Source organism: Tachypleus tridentatus, chromosome 10 (assembly GCF_004210375.1).
Source record: "Tachypleus tridentatus isolate NWPU-2018 chromosome 10, ASM421037v1, whole genome shotgun sequence".
In the NCBI taxonomy this organism is placed as follows: domain Eukaryota; kingdom Metazoa; phylum Arthropoda; class Merostomata; order Xiphosura; family Limulidae; genus Tachypleus; species Tachypleus tridentatus.
The window spans coordinates 155771429-155788713 of NC_134834.1; the positions used below are offsets into that span (position 1 = coordinate 155771429).

Below are 17285 nucleotides of genomic sequence, written 5' to 3' on the forward strand. Positions count from 1 at the left end.
TTGAGTTGAGGCAACACCACAATCCCGTAATGCCAGGTTTGGTTTATTGTACTTTTTGCTTGTGTTGTGGTTTTACGAGTTTGTCCAGTTTCAGCCAATTGCCAGCTTCCTTTTCATAAATCTGGTTATTTGATGTATGACGTTCTGTTTACTTACAGTTGAGGTTGATGAGTGTATGTAATATGATCAACATGCCCTAGCCATTATGTTTATGCTAAACTTTATTTGTTTTGATACTTATTTTCCTGATGCTGACTGTGAGTCATGGAGCCTTGTTTGTTCAGTTGAGTTTTGGTATGTACATAGATCATTCAATTTATATTTTGCAAGGGATGGCACCTCTCAGAACAAATTTCACTTGTGCACATTCCTTTTTTTTCTACCCATATTAAATTCATTTCTCACTTCAAAGGCAAATAGCATACCTGATCCAAAAGTAATGCAGTGCTCCACATATTCTTTAGTTTCACCTACACATAGTAGACTATGTACTGCACCAGTAATTAGTATTAGACTGTACTCCTCAACCAGAAATGGAACAATGCATCCTTCATGTGCAGTACATGTGAAGAAGTTAGGACACCCTATGAAAGCCTGTGTATTTTTGTAACATTTTTGGATATATAGATATTTAATCCCAATTTTAACAATACTGAGATATTATAGGAATATAACTAAACAATTAAAACTGAAGAATAGACTTTTCAAGATCTTCTGTAAATGTAATTCTACAAAAATGCATATTCTAACTGAGGAAAAGTTAGGACACCCCCACATTTATTCCCTCTTAAAATGGCTCAACTCACACACAGGTGTATCACAGCAGGTGCACATGATTAAAAAATCGTTACTCAGCATTTTGAATAAAGCCATATTTAAACCTCAGACATTTAGTTTGGTGTGCTCCTGACTGTTAAAGTGAGAGTGAACACTATAGTGAGAACAAAAGAGCTGTCTGAGGCCTTTAGAAAGAAAATTGTAGGAGCTTATGAGTCTGGTAAAGGATTTAAAAAGATCCCAAAGGATTTTGAAATCAGCCATTCCACTGTCTGGAAAATAGTCAACAAGTGGAGGGCTTTCAAAACAACTGCCAACATGCCCAGATCTGGTCGTCCAAGCAAGTTCACCCCGAGAGCAGACCGCAAGATACTAAAAGAGGTCTCCAAACACCCTAACATGTCATCACGAGACCTACAGCAGGCTCTGGCTACTGTTGATGTGAAAGTGCATGCCTCTACAATCAGAAAGAGACTGCACAAGTTTAATTTGAATGGGAGGTGTGCAAGGAGGAAACCTTTGCTCTCTAAGAGAAACATCAAGGCCAGACAGAAGTTTGCCAGAGAGAATGTAGACAAATACCAGGACTTCTGGAATAATGTTCTTTGGACAGATGAGTCCAAAATTGAATTATTTGGACACCAGAACAGAGGACATGTTTGGCATAAACCAAATACAGCATTCCAGGAAAAGAACCTCATACCAACTGTGAAGCATGGAGGTGGAAGTGTCATGGTTTGGGGCTGCTTTGCTGCAGCAGGATCTGGACAGCTCACAATCATAGAATCCACCATGAAGCAGAACTGGACCCTGCAACACGACAATGACCCAAAACATATCAGTAAATCCACAAAGGACTGGCTGAAAACTAAGAAATGGAGAGTCCTGGAATGGCTGAGTCAAAGCCCAGATCTTAATCCCATTGAGATGCTGTGGGGTGACTTGAAATGGGCTGTACATGCAAGAAACCCCTCAAACATCTCACAGCTGAAAGAATTTTGCATTGAGAAGTGGGGCAAACTTTTTTCAGACCGATGTCAAAGAGTGGTAGATGGCTACAAGAAGCGTCTCACTGCAGTTATTTCAGCCAAAGGGGGTGACACTAGCTATTAGGGGGTAGGGTGTTCTAACTTTTTCCTCAGTTAGAATATGCATTTTTGTAGAATTACATTTACAGAAGATCTTGAAAAGTCGTTTCTTCAGTTTTAATTGTTTAGTTATATTCCTATATTCTCTCAGTATTGTTAAAATTGAGATTAAATATCTATGTATCCAAAAATATTACAAAAATACACAGGCTTTCATAGGGTGTTCTAACTTTTTCTCATGACTGTATGAGTACTTTGTTTATACCAAAAATTTGCTTATTTTCTTTACACTGAAGTGTTCAGTTGTATTCTTTTTCCCATTGAAAAGTATAGAATTTTTATTCTTATTTTTAGTGTCTAATTAAAATTTGAAGTATTATGTCTTATCTTACCATCATTTTAGTGATTTCAAGAAAGAAACACAGATTTTAAAATTTGTTTCTGGTAAAGTTTTTGAAATGAATTGTATTTTCCTATATTTTGTATTTTGTCTTAATCAAACTAGAAAGTTTTAGAATATGCATTCTAGAATTTGATATGGTGTCTTGACAGGAATAGTCTAGATCATTGTTAATCCAGTGTTTGAATTTCAGTAATACAAAAATTATCAAGATTTAAGTACCATAAGACTTACTGAAAATGAAAAAAAAGAATAGTAAAAATAGAAATATTACTACTTTCCATGAATTCAGTTTCATCAATCTTACTGAATATAACTTCTCATAGTTATGTCTCTGAAACCTCCTGATGTCCAAACTTTCCTCCACAGGTTTTGTCTTATTTTTTTTAAATTGAAACAAAAATAATATTTACAATGAACAATGTACTTCCTGTAATTGGTTCTGTCCTACATTCCTTCATTTTGGATATAGCATTCATGGCTTCCCCTTTCTGTAAACTCTGCTGATCCTGCTTTGTTTTTGGATGACTTTGATCAAATTTTCAATAACTTGTCCTTATTTCTGGATCTTCTATACTTGAGGAATATTAAGTAACATCCATTTTTTTCCATGACATTTCTTATATATTATGTTTGTTTTGATTCTTGGGTGAGTTTTTAGCAATCTCTTCAACTCTTAGATTCCCCTTCTCAACCTCTTCTTTTATTTTTACATTATTGCAAATTTTTTGGTATTTTTTTGAGGAGTTCCTTGTTCTTTGGCCACTTACTTGTGTCTCTCCTCCTGAGAGGCCACCTGCCATGGGGCTTGTGATAAGTTGTTTCTAGAACCCCCTCAGCTTTGGTTCTGTTGGAGCATGGCTTTTATATTTTGCATAAAACCCTTGGGCTGTACACATTTTCTATCAGTGGCTTTCTTTGCTTTTCAGGACTCACACCAGTCTATTTTCAGCTAAGTCTTGAAGGTTTTCACATGAAGAATGCATTTTTTGGGTCTGCATCCACCACTAAATAGATGACATTTGGTATCTCCTAGTTCTTTCCTAGAAAGCATTATCTACTATAACCTACCTTCTCTTTTGGATGCCTGCTTGTTTAAGTTTGCTGGTCAGGCTCTTTAGTCTGTATTGACTCCCATTCAGTATTTGATTCCTTTGGGAGTCTTTGCCCCCTGTTTTCTTGGTGAGATCAACCTTCTACTTTACATTTTTGAGGTATGTAGCTTCTGGTTCCCAAAGCTATCATGTATGTTTTCCTTCTTGTGCATGAAGTTTTCTCTTTTTTGGTTTTTTTTTTTAATATATATTCTTCTTTAGTTGAATCTGGCCCTGTACTTCACTGTATTCTCGTTTCTTTATTTCTATTTATTTACCATTCAATTTCATGGTGGCTCAAACATTTCCACACATTTGAGCATTCATAATCCTCCACCCTGTTTGAGCTACCACCAATTGAAGGATGTCTCTCATGTTGTCTTTGGTGGGCTGGCCTTTCCATATTAGTGTTATTGAAATATGAGTATTTCAATGAGCCTGTGACTATCTTTTGTTACAGCCATCTGAACATTTTGACCTAATTCTTACATCAAATGAAAGAGAAGGTACTCACATTTGGCACCCCTGCTTCTTATTCTCGAGCTCCTCTTCTGGGCTCTTGGCATCAACATCTGATTGTTAGTCTTCTATATTTGTGGAACTTTGAATTTAGTGGTGGATCATATTTCTTTTCTATACTGCATATTTCCTATAGATTTGATATGACATCTTAAAGTATTTCTGTGAATTTGTTTCATTTTTCACTTGGTAGCCATTTTATTGATACATTTGTGACTATACACCAGACTTCCATTTGTTTTGGTCACTAGTTCCATACTTAAAGGATTTGATAGTATTCCTTCTGATTCTTGACTGACCAGCCCTCTTTCTGTATGCCTGTCTCCTTATGTGCCTTCTTCCTAAAATGCTGTCTTTAGTTCAAAATACTCTTTGCCATCTTCTCATTACCTAATTTTGGACAGCTATATTGTGGTTTTTGCTTCTTTGTTTTTTGGTGATTATGGAACTTTTTATCATCTGTCTTGGAGGTACCTTTTATACCACAACCATGTATGTGATGTTTGATTTTCTGCAAGTAGGAAATTCTTGTTTCAGTTTTGTTACATATATTGTTAAAATGTTTATACCATGTCAGGTTTGAGTTAAATGTTATTCCCAAAAACTGAATTGTTTTTGTGAATGTTATATCAGAGTCATGTAATTTGAATTAAACTTTTTTTTTTTTTTTTTTAAGGCTTCTGTGAAATATTATGGCCTGGGTTGTAAATGTATTGAGAATAGTGTTCCATAGGTTAAACTAATTAGTGATTCTTTTAACTGAAGCTTGAACTCTATTAGCTGCAAGTTGGAGGGGTTGTTAAATGTGCTCCAGATGGTTATATTGTCAGCATATTGTGATGTTTGGTATATATCAATGGACCTGGTAAGGAACCTTGTAGCATATCGGTGTTAAATTTAAAATATCAGAAAATTATTGTTTAATGTATACTTTTGCATTGTGGTTGTGTTGGAAGTTAGAGATCCAGCTTACATAAATTTGGTAGATCTTATAGTTAATTTGCAAGTTTGTTTTAAGACCATCGTGTCATACTGTGTTGAAAACTTTTCAAACATTAAGAAAGTGACTATTGTTACAGGATTGGAAGTTAAATCTGTGGAATGTAGTTTCAGTGAGTCTTACAAATTGGTCAGCTGTTTGTTTTGTTTTACCTTAATTTTGAATCTCAGATAGTGTGTCCACTATGAGTAGCCACATTAGTTAGATAATAATAATTCTCCTCTTAAAAAGTTCATTACTTATTGAGACTAATAGAGCAGAAGTTACTAGAGTTTTAGTAGTTACTACCTTTTTTTGGATATGACTGCACTGATAGCTGACTTCCAGCACCATGAGAGGTACCAGAAAATAAAGGAGAGTTGGCAATGTCTTTCAAGTAATACATTACTTTATCAGATGCATATTTAAGTATGTTTGGGATGTGATCTTTGCTAGGAATGCTGGTTTAAGCTTTTTAAAATATTATTTAATTTAAGTCCTGGTTATCAGGATGGAGATATCATTGCTGTTTTGAAGTTTAGAGAAGCCTAAAAAAAAGTATGTGAAAGGTAGTGGCATATAAGTGTTTTTGGCAATAAAGTTTTGGACGTTTATGAAATTGTCTCAAAATTGCTGTGGTTTGATGTAAAAAAATATGTTTACAAGGTACTGGATGAAAAGATCTACTTTCTAGTTATATGTGGTGGCATTGAAGTTTTCATAATATATCCAAAGTCATTGTTTTCTTTACAAATGTTTTTAAAGATTTTCAAGAATAGGTAAGTGTTGTGTTTTCATTTGTCAAGAATTTGGTGAAGTTGGGTTCAATTTCTGTCAGTTGTTGTTTGAGTTATTGTGTTTTACTTCTACATGGATTGATGTGGTATTCTAGAGAATGGTCTTTAGTTTTGATGAATTTTTTTCATAACTGCTGTATTTTGATAATTAGTTGGTGAATTTTAGGGATTGATTGAAAGAGTTTAGGGAATTTTTAGGAATCTTTTGGGGTACTACTTTGTATGGTATGATTTCAGTGATTGCCAGAATTAAGTTTTCTGAATAAGCAACAATGTTGTTTTTGTTGTCTGGGAAGGATTTAAGTCAGGGTAGCATTTGTTCCATATTGAATTAAAAGAAGAGAATATGATAACAGGGAGGTTGTTGGGTGGGTGGTGTGTGTGTAGACTCTTAAATTAGAGGAAATGGTATTATAATATCCACCTATAAAATTATGGGATCCATGGAGAATGAATGATTTTTCTTCCAGAGTTGTAAATGATGTTATTGAAAACAGTAGGATGTATAGTGTTTAAGTCACCTAGGATAATTACATTTTGATATGTATTGAATATAGGTGCAATATTAGGGAGAATATAAATAGCTAGAAGTATATTGCAAGGTAGGCTAGGTTGTGTAATTTTACATAAGTTGTGTTTGTGTGTGGTCAGTGTGTTGTCTTTAGGTAGCAAAGCTATTCCTTTAGTTCCTTGAGATAGAGGTTTGAAAATAAACTTTTAGTTAGGTAGTTTAAATGCTATTTTGAGATTAAGTAGACTGATGATTCTAGCTTTAATTTGCTAGATCAGTTCACACAATCAATTTTTTTTTAATAAAGACATCGTGGATGTTGACAAGTAATAAAAAGAAAATCGAACTATACATTCCTTTGAACGTGGTCTTGGCACCCTCTTGTTATGAGTTCTTCAAAGGTGTCTGGGATCAGTTCATGAAATTTTAGGTAATGGACAGCTGTGCTGCACATTCTAGTGAGGGAGATCATCAGATAACGCTGCACAACAATTTTTTTGAAAAGTCTTGCTTCCTGAAAAGTTTTTGCTGGTGACAGGTACCTGGTGGGTATGCACAAATATAGTTTTGGTTTTACTTCATCATGTAGGAACTCTGAGAAATAGACAGTTAACTGTTTATTGGCAATAACGTATTTAATTGCATTTATGTTTCTAATATGCTATTAAATTTGACTTAATAAAAAGTGTTTTGCTTCTAATTTTCATTTGTATTCAATGTCTGGTGCATCACGTTGCAGTGCCCAAGAGTAGTCAGCAAGCATTGACGGGTTCCGGTTGCCCTGATATCGTTTTTCCATTGTAGCAATGTCCTGGTAAAACTGAAGATTTCAATGAAACAGTACATGATGGGCAAATCTGGATGTGATTTTTGTGATCAGCAGCCAAAAATCTATAAGGAACACCCAACAGTGTTCAAGAAGCAAAAACTTTGTTGTGCAGTGTAATTAATCTAATCAAAGCTGAATAACATTGATAATGCATACAGAGAGGCTTGATAGTCAAACTACTGACAGAAATGGGCAGTGTAGGTTGCTTTACAATGTCAATTCAGGTTCATTGGGATGCATTTAAGGGATTTTGTGAAGGCTAGTGATGGAATGGATCTGTCAAAGGTTTGATAGTCTTCTTAGAGAAAGGTCTGTCTCTGAGGAACTGGTGGCATGTCCTGATAGTGTATAAGTTTGGAACTTCTGTAAGAGGTAGCATGAGGTTATTCAGAGATAGTACAGACTGTATCTACTTGCTGATTAGGCCAGTCAGTGACAAGATGAACATCTAACACATCAAGGTTTGACTGTGCATGCAGTTTGGCTCTGACCAATTTATTGGCAGTTGAAGCATTGTAGAATGGGAAGTCTTGTATTAACAGGTTCTTCCATCTGAAGTTACTGTCTCTAAGAAATTGGTTGATGTCACATAACATGAGGCAGAACAGTGGTGTTCATTCACTGGTCTTGGTAGGTTGTCAACTGGAATGTGGGGGTTGATGGGGGTGTACTGTTGAAAGCATCAGAAAGTCAAAGCTCGAGTTGAATGGCATAGCCTTGATGGTTGCAACATTTGATCATGATGCATCACCTGAGGATCCTATGGACACTGATGAAGTTTTTCTTTGGAAAAAGACAACAGAGTTCTGATGCAGCAGTCTGGGACTGATAAAGGCTTATTTGTTGTTGGTTGAAGATTATAGCTGTTCTTGGCTGAGTTTTGTTGATTTGCTGTATCGTGACTATAGGTATCCTTGGCTACATGAAGTTATCACCACAAGTGGATGTTTGATTGATGCTGGTCCATTTACCATTCCCTTTTTCCATGTTGTCTGATTCTTCCACAAGTTACTTCCTTTTAAGCAGTATTTTCAAGGGCTGTTTAACCATTTATATTATTGCCAGTCACAGAACAGCTTTGTCATTGACCTTCTGTCCTTTCATTAGCCTCCTTTTATTTTTCCTCGTTTCTTATGGACCTATTTTTATCCTTTTTAATAAGCCATTTTTGTCATCTAGACTGGAATATCTCTTTGGTTCTTTGGGCTTTTACATGTTTACCATTCAAACATATGGCAACCTGTTCACTGTACCGTTTTTCTCTTAAGCCATATTTTTTCTCCTTTTCCCTTAATCTTATGACTGTTGGCAACTTGCATTGTGAGTAAGTAATGTTGCTGTTTTCATATTTTGTTCCAAAAATGAACCTAGTGAATAAGATTCTTTAAAATTTGACAAGAACTTTCCTAAAAGTTTTGATTTTTTTATACAGTTTCTAATAAAAATCTGTTATTTAATGTAGTTATTTGCACGTGAAGTCTTGGTTCAACTGCATGGTGATTTTCACATAAGTTATTAAAATACTATTTTATGGTTTCAACTTATGTTTCGTTTGCATAATGTCTAGAACCTCCTAAATGCATATCACCTTTTTAAGGTAATCCTTTTTTATATTTTATTTTCCATTTCCTCTATTATATTACTAAGTTTAACTATTATCATCATCAACATGCAATGAAAATGTTAAAAACAAAGGATATGGAAATTACACATACTTTTTATCTTTTCATTGAATTATCTTAAAATATCTTTTTGAGTCATATGCATAATTTCACATCTTTACGTTCTTCCTTATAGTTGAGTTTTAATGTTTTACTTTCCTTTTGCTTTCTTTATCTTTGATTATTTATGTTTACACACACATGAACAGGTGCCTGCAGGCAGTATACTCTGAACATATACAAGATTGTTTTGTTTAATAACCCAGATACATTATAGTGTTTTTGTGTGCACTAATATCATAAACTGATAATTATTTTGTTTTTTAAGATATATATTTGGTACATACTAAAATGAATCTCTCTTTTCCCTTCACTTGGAACAATAAATGAAGTTTAGCATGCACAATGCATGAGAACAAATTCTCAGAACACTGTAAGTACGAAAGATCTTTGTTTCTCAAAATATTTTTTACTTATTTTTCTATGTTTTAATAAAATTAACTAAAATTTAAGCATTAGTAAATAAGTAGTATTTATTGCTTGATGAATATGTTTGTTGAAAGGAAAATAGGATTTTATAACTATACACACAAATAATATCTCTGTGTGTCTATATAGTGTACTGCTAAATTCCAGATATACTGGAAGAATGGCCAATAGTCAAATACTTGTGATGTTTATTGGATTGACTTCAAATCATATGATAAAAGTTTTCACAAATTCAAAGTTCACTGTTATATTTCATCTTAGTTAAAATTCACTTTGCACTTGGACTAGAAATAAAAAAGATTTGATGTATGTGTCTATAAATCTTTAGTAAAAATTATTTTTCATGTATAAATGATATTTAATGTTTATTAAAAATCTTCCAAACTTCCTGAAGATACACATATTTTAGTAAAACTTATAGTATGGAAACTGTAACGTGTATCAAGTGGTTATGAAGTCAATCAGTTTAACTAGCCCTGCATTGAGGAAGTTAACTGTCTCTCAGACTAATATATATAAAATGAGAAAAAGCAGCCAAGCACTAGAGACAATGATCTCCAATAATGCATTTACCTTCAGTACTCAGCTATTGTAGTTTGTAAGATCATAGAAAATATATTTTGAAATCTGCTCTTTTATTGGTTATAAGCATGCCATTCAAGTCTAATATGTGGGTGAGCAATCGTGCTCTCTAATTTTCTGTTGGCAGGGCTTCTACTAGTGCAGGAGAACGTTTTTGTAATATAATTCTTTGAACTGACTTTTTAGAATTTGATTTAGTTAGTGGTAAAGATGCAGTGTATGTGTGTACTTTGACCATCTGGGAAAAACCTGTACTGAGACCCAATACAGTTAAAATAAAAGAAAGAAAAATTAGGGTATTTTTAACTTTGAGCAGGTCACACGACAAGAAAACTGAAAATTTAATTATTGTTTTAGAGGTTTCTTTGAAAGTGAAGGAATAAAAATTAAAATAATATGAAACTTTGATTTATAATGTACTTGATAACACTAAGTTTATTAAACTACACTGATAGTAAAATACTTTAATTAAATTTCAATGTTACTCAGTAACAGACCTTGAGTATCTCCTTTGTCTTTTTAAAGCAGTTTGCTGTTATCTTGCATGTACTACTCTCACTTGAGGCAGTTGGTATTTCTTTTATGTATATATATCTTCTCATTACTTCTTCCATGTCTAGTTTGTCTAAACAGCTTATCTGTCTTATCTATTGCAACAGGCATTCTTTACTGTGCATTTCACAAGGCTTTAGTGACATTCAAAATTCTATTAAACTGTTTTTTGTTTATGTTATATCAATTAGTACAGTGCAAACTTTTTAACTAATAATCCATATTTTAATATTGTATAGGTTTTAAGTTCTTAATTTAATAAGGCAGTATTTTTAAAAATCTTGCATATTCCCTGGTATGACACAAATGACACATTTTCTCATGGCATCTTCTTTGTTTTATCTACAACCTCTCCAATAATTATGAAATTAAACTTAACTTACTCACTGTAAAACCTTCATTGCTCAGATAAACCATAAGTTTTATATCATTCAATTCTGTTTGGTCACAGAGCTATCAAACAGAAAACCCAGTCCTTCTTGCTGCACCCACCTCTCACATCTTCTCTTTTATGATTTGTTAATAATTTTCTCTTACACTTAATTCTATATTACCTGTATCCAATAGAAAGCCAAGGGTTTCATCTATCGAATGATGTATTTATGTTGTTTTTTAAACATAGAATTGTCAATTTCACTGTTAGTACAAGCTTCCCTCCCATAGGGAAAATGAAGACTAGCTTGGATGAATTTGTAACAGCTCTTGTTGCATAGTTAGAAAGTTGGAAAAACTGAGAGAGTTAGGAAAATTTGTGTACTTTTTGCATGTTATTAGTTTGTCAATGCATTATTTAATTAAATAGAAATTATTTAGTGCACTAATACTATTACCATAAAAAAGTAGGGTTAAGTGTCATCTCCAGTCAACAGCAAGAAAAAGAAGATTTGGTTAAGTACTCTGTTTCTTGTTTATTCTTGATTTATTATTATAAAAGTAACTAAAACATAAAAATAAGGATCTCTTTAGTTAAGGTTAAATTAGGTAAAATAAATAATACCAGTGATATAATAATGTTTCATGAGACACACACATGAGCACTTCATGTGTATCATAACTCAATAACATAGCATGATATCCATGTTCCTCAAGTGATTTACAACTTATAATTGCATGAGTAGTAGTTAGACATAATTCAAAGAGCAATAAGCAATAAAATTTAATTGTATATAGATATACACTGTTACAAGTTTAAAGCTACTTAGGATAAACAAATGTTGTTTCATGTTACACTATATATAAAGTCATTCTAGAAAGAAAAAGAGTAAGTTAGACTTATTTTGATTTTTGGAGGAGGTTATGAGGTCATTTAAACTGACCAATGTTTACAGAGTAGTGAAGATAACACAAGTTTTACTTAAACATTGGAAATATATTTAGCAAGTTTTATAGATTACAGAAATCAAATCTGAAATTTTTTTAGATGAAGAAAACTATTTTTAATCTTAACATGAAACTCACTTAGCGCATGGACTATTCAGAACAAATACTTACTATGTTTGTGGATAAATTTTTTTAGTTTATTTAAAATATTTCACATAAAAATAAAAAAGAGAGTGCCAAGTTTTCTAAAGATATACTTACCATATTGAATATCAGAAGTATCACATCTATGAAGACTTTATACCAGTACAGAAAGGTCATGCGATTGGTCAAATCAATCAAACCCATGTTGAGAGAATTAACTCATATAAAGCTCATCATCTTGCAGATTCTCTTGTCTCTGGATGTGATATTTTAGGTCCAATGTTAATGACTTGTGACATCTTAATGTTGCATTACAATTTGTTGATGTTCTTCCACATCTTGAATATATGTACCTTTAATCGCCATTTTCCAATAATCCCAGAAGCTCTAAAGACATTACTTTTTTATTTTATTTTTTTCAGATTTCACAAAAAAAGGTAAATATATAGGTATTTTGGAGACAATGTGAACCACCACTTGGCCAGTATTATATTATAAGGAATACATCACCTTTCTAAAATATGCTTAAAGAAGGAGGTAAAAGAAAGGGTTAAGTTCATCTGCCCATTCTCAGTGTTGAGGGTTAAGATGAAGTTTTCTGCAAAACCTTTTTCAGCAGTTTATATGTTTTACCTTTCAAGTCATACTGGTCCTTGAAACAAACAGAACTGTGTGTTGTTTCCTGCCCTTACACCTGACCAGCTCCACCTTGTTTTTATTCTCCTAATCCATTGGTCCACCTACCTCCTTAATGTCTTTTCCTGTACAATTTCTTTCCTTCAGTATATTTCTAATGGGAAACTATTGCTTCTCCATTACCATGGTGATGGGAGATTGATGTAGAGAATTCTGCTTTGGGTCACTATGATCCCAGTGGTATAAGACTTAAGTGAATGCATTATTTGATTGAAAGTACAGTGCAAGGATGTCTACCTAGAATCAAATTGCAAGACATCCTTACATTAAGAATTGGATCATTCCTAATGGTTATAACCAGCCAGATGGGTCTCATATTCTTTTTGGATCACAGTTCAGAGATTATTCATTCTTGCACCTGCTTATTCTTGTCAGTATATCATGTGGTATATATACAAAATGTAGGATTTATTATCCTACAATACAACATGTTGTACATGATTTGTTAATTCCATGAGATATACGAGCCAGGTGACCAGTCATTACATTTACTCTATTTGTGACATTATAAACTACACAGGAAATTAATTTGACAATATGTTTCTGCATCACCAAATAGTATCCCTTGGAAACAGAAGTAGTCTCTTATCACACTAGCCCCCCCCACCTGCCCCAGTGACTGACACACAAGATAACTTTTCCTTGTCTATTGCTACATTATTAGAAAAGAGCTTATCATTTTAGTTTGTTTCTAAACCTTATTCACTCTACCATTTTTTCAATGTAGTATTCTAACTATATATTTTGTGGAGAGATCATTTGCATTTATGAAGTTTCTTACCTCAAAATGTGTTTCAGTAAGCTAGTCACCTTCCCATAGAACCAGTCACCCATCTTTATTACTTCCACTGTGTCTTTCTTGCCTCTTGTGTTGAAGAGAATTACTGTTCATGAAGGATGACACCCTAACTTTTGGTGTAGGAGAATAATCTAATGATTTTATCATAGACTATTGCAATACACATTATTACATGTTGGAGTTTGAATTTCTTTCAAAGGTTTGGTGCAAGTGCATACTTTTATTTCAGTGTCATGAGGTGTTAGCTATTTCCTCTGAAGAGAGATTAGTATCTAACTGTGGTACATTTTCAGGTAAAGAAAATATTAACTTTTAACTGCAGACTTCTGAAAATGCACAGACCCTTACTGTATTCTCAAGACAGCTGGTATGGGTATTATCACTTTAATTAAAATAAAGTACAGAACAACGTTTCGACCTTCTTAAGTCACCTTCAGTTTTTACTTCAAGTGGGTTTCTCATCATCACAAAACCCTTGCTGTGATGCTTTAGTGGTGTATTGTAACTGAAAATAAATTTTGTTAATTACCCAGCTGCTGCTTCTTTCATCATCTTTTGTTTTTTAAACTATGTAGATATTCTTCCAAAATAGTAGAAGAAAATTATGCCAGTGCTATTCCATCTTTCAGAAACCAATATTGTCTAATAAGGTTTGTTGTAATATATTTTGGTGATTTACTGTATGAGATTACTGCAAGAACATCACTTAGAGTGGTTCACATCTTTGTAAAACACTTATTAACTATTAAAACTGTTTCTATCTTTTGTTTACAGATCCAGCTTGTGTGACCAACTGTTGTGACAAGCCATTTCCAGGTTATTGTTGTATTTCAACACAAGAAGTTTCCTATATAAAAATGAAAAATAGAGAATTTGAGAAGCAAAGCTTTAGTGATATGTTTAGTGAAACATTTTCAAACAATGTGTCCCCCATTGTAAGTAAGACATATAGTTGTATTATGTGTGGTAAAGAATTCTGTAGAAATAGTGATTTAAGAAAACATTTGAGAACACACACTGGGGTGAAACCATTCAAATGTGTTGTTTGTGACAAACAACTTGGAAGTAGTAGTGACCTAAAGAAACATGAAAAAATACATAGTGGGAAAAAGCAACACAGTTGTATAGTGTGTGGTAAAGCCTTTGGAAGAAACAGTGATCTAAAAATACACAAAAGGATACACACTGGGGAGAAACCATACAATTGTGTAGTGTGTGGCAAACAATTTGGAAGTAATAGTGACCTGAAGAAACATGAAAAGGTACACACTGGTAGTAAACCATACAGTTGTATAATGTGTGGTAAAAGATTTGGAAGAAATGGTGACTTAAAAATGCATAAGAGGATACACACTAAAGAGAAACCATACAATTGTGATATGTGTAGCAAAGAATTTAGTAGAAATAGTGACCTAAAAATACATTTGAGAATACACACTGGGGAGAAACCTTACAGTTGTGTTATGTGTGACAAAGAATTTGGAAGTAATAGCGATCTGAAGAAACATGAAAAGATACACTCAAGAGAAAATCAATACAGATGTTTAGTGTGTGGGAAAGATTTTGGAAGAAATAGTGACTTAAAAATACATCAGAGGATACACACTGGGGAGAAACCCTACAGTTGTGTAATATGTGGAAAAGAATTTGGAAGAAATAGTGACCTAAAAATACATGAAAGGATACATACTGGGGAGAAACCATATAGTTGCATAGTGTGCAGCAAAGAATTTGGAAGTAATAGCAGCCTGAAAAAACATGAAATGATACACACTGAGGGCAAACAGTACATCTGTGTAGTGTGTAGTAAAGAATTTAGAAGGATTAGTGACTTAAGAAAACATGAGTGGATGCACACTATAAAGAAACCATTCAGTTGTGTTGTATGTGGCAAAGAATTTGGAATCAAAAGTTATCTAAAAAGACATCAGAGTACACATACTGTAGAGAAACCTTATTCTTGTGAAGTATGTGGTAAAGAATTTGGGGTTATAAGCTACCTAAAAAAGCATAAAAAAATTCATACCAAAGAGAAATCATAAAATTGAATCATACAATCAAAAACATAGAAGAAATTTGAATATAAAACATAGGTGATAATACTTAAAAAAACTGAGCAGTGTGGTGATATCAGTGGTAACAAATATTTTTAAAAGATTCACAATTGAAATGTAGGTAAGAAAAATGTGTGTTTGTTTAGTGAGTTTGGTAAAGAATTCCTGTTTAACTATATATATGTAATAAGAATATCAGGTAAAAGGCAATGAAAATAATAATACAGTTATGGTTTCTGTATCAGAGAATATACTCATTGTTTAAATATCATAAAAATATAATACTGCCCCCAGTGAAAGTTTGTGAACCATTGTGTAGTATATGTATAATTTTTAACCAGTAGTGACCTTAAAATTACCGGAAAATTTTTTGATAGTGAATAATATGTATATAATGAAGTGTAGTATATAGTAACAATATTGAAAAGAAATGTAATTGTGATTTAAACCACAAGATTTGATTTATTACAAAGGGGAGATATTATAGTAATGTTCATGTGATGTAAAATTCACATGTAGAGAAACATTACAGTTAAAATGGCTGCGTTGAGGAATTTTGAAATATTAGTCCATATAAACCATCAATTTGTGAAGCAGAGGGCATGCAACATTAGCAACAAAATTATGTATGATGATTTATGAAAATACCAAAAGTGTATAAAAACCTAACTTGTAAACGTTTGTTGTTGTTTTTTAAGTTGGGATAGGTAAAATTTTTGAGATCACCAGAATGTTTTTCTTTAACACTCAGTTGTTTGTATAATTTGTACATGAAATTTACAAAAATTTTCATTACTTTTAATGATAGTTATTTGTGGTAATTTAAGTTTATATGACCCATCAGTTTCTAAGAATTTTTTTTCTTGATTCCTTCCAACAGTTTTATTGAAACATCTCCACACAGGATCTTCAAAGTTGAAGTATATTCATATCTTAGTTCATAGCCTAAACCTTTTTTTTTTTTTTTTTTCAAATAGGTATGTTATTAATATGGGGAATTTACAAGCATCTGATAAAATTAATACTATATCTAAAAATATTCCAATTTGATTCATTCAGGAAAAAAAAAGTTTTACAAACAATATCATAATTAAGCTTGAAGTTTATAGTTTTGTACTGTGTTTTAAACTGAGATAAGAATAAGCTTGCTAGCATCAGAATTGATTTGATTTTGATGTAAAAAGTTACTTAAGAATTACGAAAAACACTTAGTAGGATGTTAAGTCTTATTTTAACTTCTGCTTATCAAAGTATCTGGAGCCCAATATGAAAAATTGCTTTGGAAATTCATTTTGAGAAGAATTTTAATGGAAAATAGCATTGATTGTCAGTTTTCTTATATTTCTTTATTTTGTTAGTGTAGCAATAAACCCATGAACTTTTGCATTTTAGGACCGTTACCTCCTCCAGAGTGTAAATACTCTTCTAAATTTACTCTTGAATAGTTATGCTGACTGTGCATGTATTTTGGGAAAATTATGTGAACAATAATAATTGTAGTATATTTTCCATTTGAGATACTTAAATGAAATTAAACATAAAATGACTGTAGCATAATAAATGTTATTTATTGTTGTAATACTTCAGTACATGTGATCATGTTGAAGATATGATAAATGAAATATGGATATAGTTTAAAAAAATTATCTATTTGTATGTGTGTGTTGTATTGACTAGTGGATTTCATTAAATATTTATAGAAGATTGTAGTTTGTTTAATTGTAAAAAAATTGTGTGGTTAAATTCATGTGTTGAAAGAGAAAAATAAAAGAAAGTGGATAAAAAACAAATTTTTAATTACATGACAACAATAAACAACTAATAAAGTTTTCTGTATTGGCTAATGATAAAAAGCAGGGACAGCTATTAAATTTAAAAGCACTCTTAGTGGAACCATATTTTGCATAAACATGGTTTACAAATGATCTTCCTTTCTATGACAAAAAATAGTACACCCAAAGCTATTGGTTCAGTAACTCAAAGTATCTCACTGA

General features: G+C 32.5%; 1 protein-coding gene across 6 annotated transcripts in view; it reads left to right on the forward strand.

The window, feature by feature from the left end:
* LOC143230698 (uncharacterized) overlaps window positions 1-16995 on the forward strand; it is a 45544-nt gene extending 28549 nt beyond the window's left edge. For all 6 annotated transcript variants that reach the window (XM_076464695.1, XM_076464699.1, XM_076464696.1 and 3 more), the window contains exon 6: window positions 14012-16995. In XM_076464695.1, coding sequence (XP_076320810.1) covers window positions 14012-15279 — 1268 coding nt within the window. In that variant the 3' untranslated portion in view covers window positions 15280-16995. The remainder of the gene's footprint in view (window positions 1-14011) is intronic.
* Window positions 16996-17285: the final 290 nt, after the last annotated feature.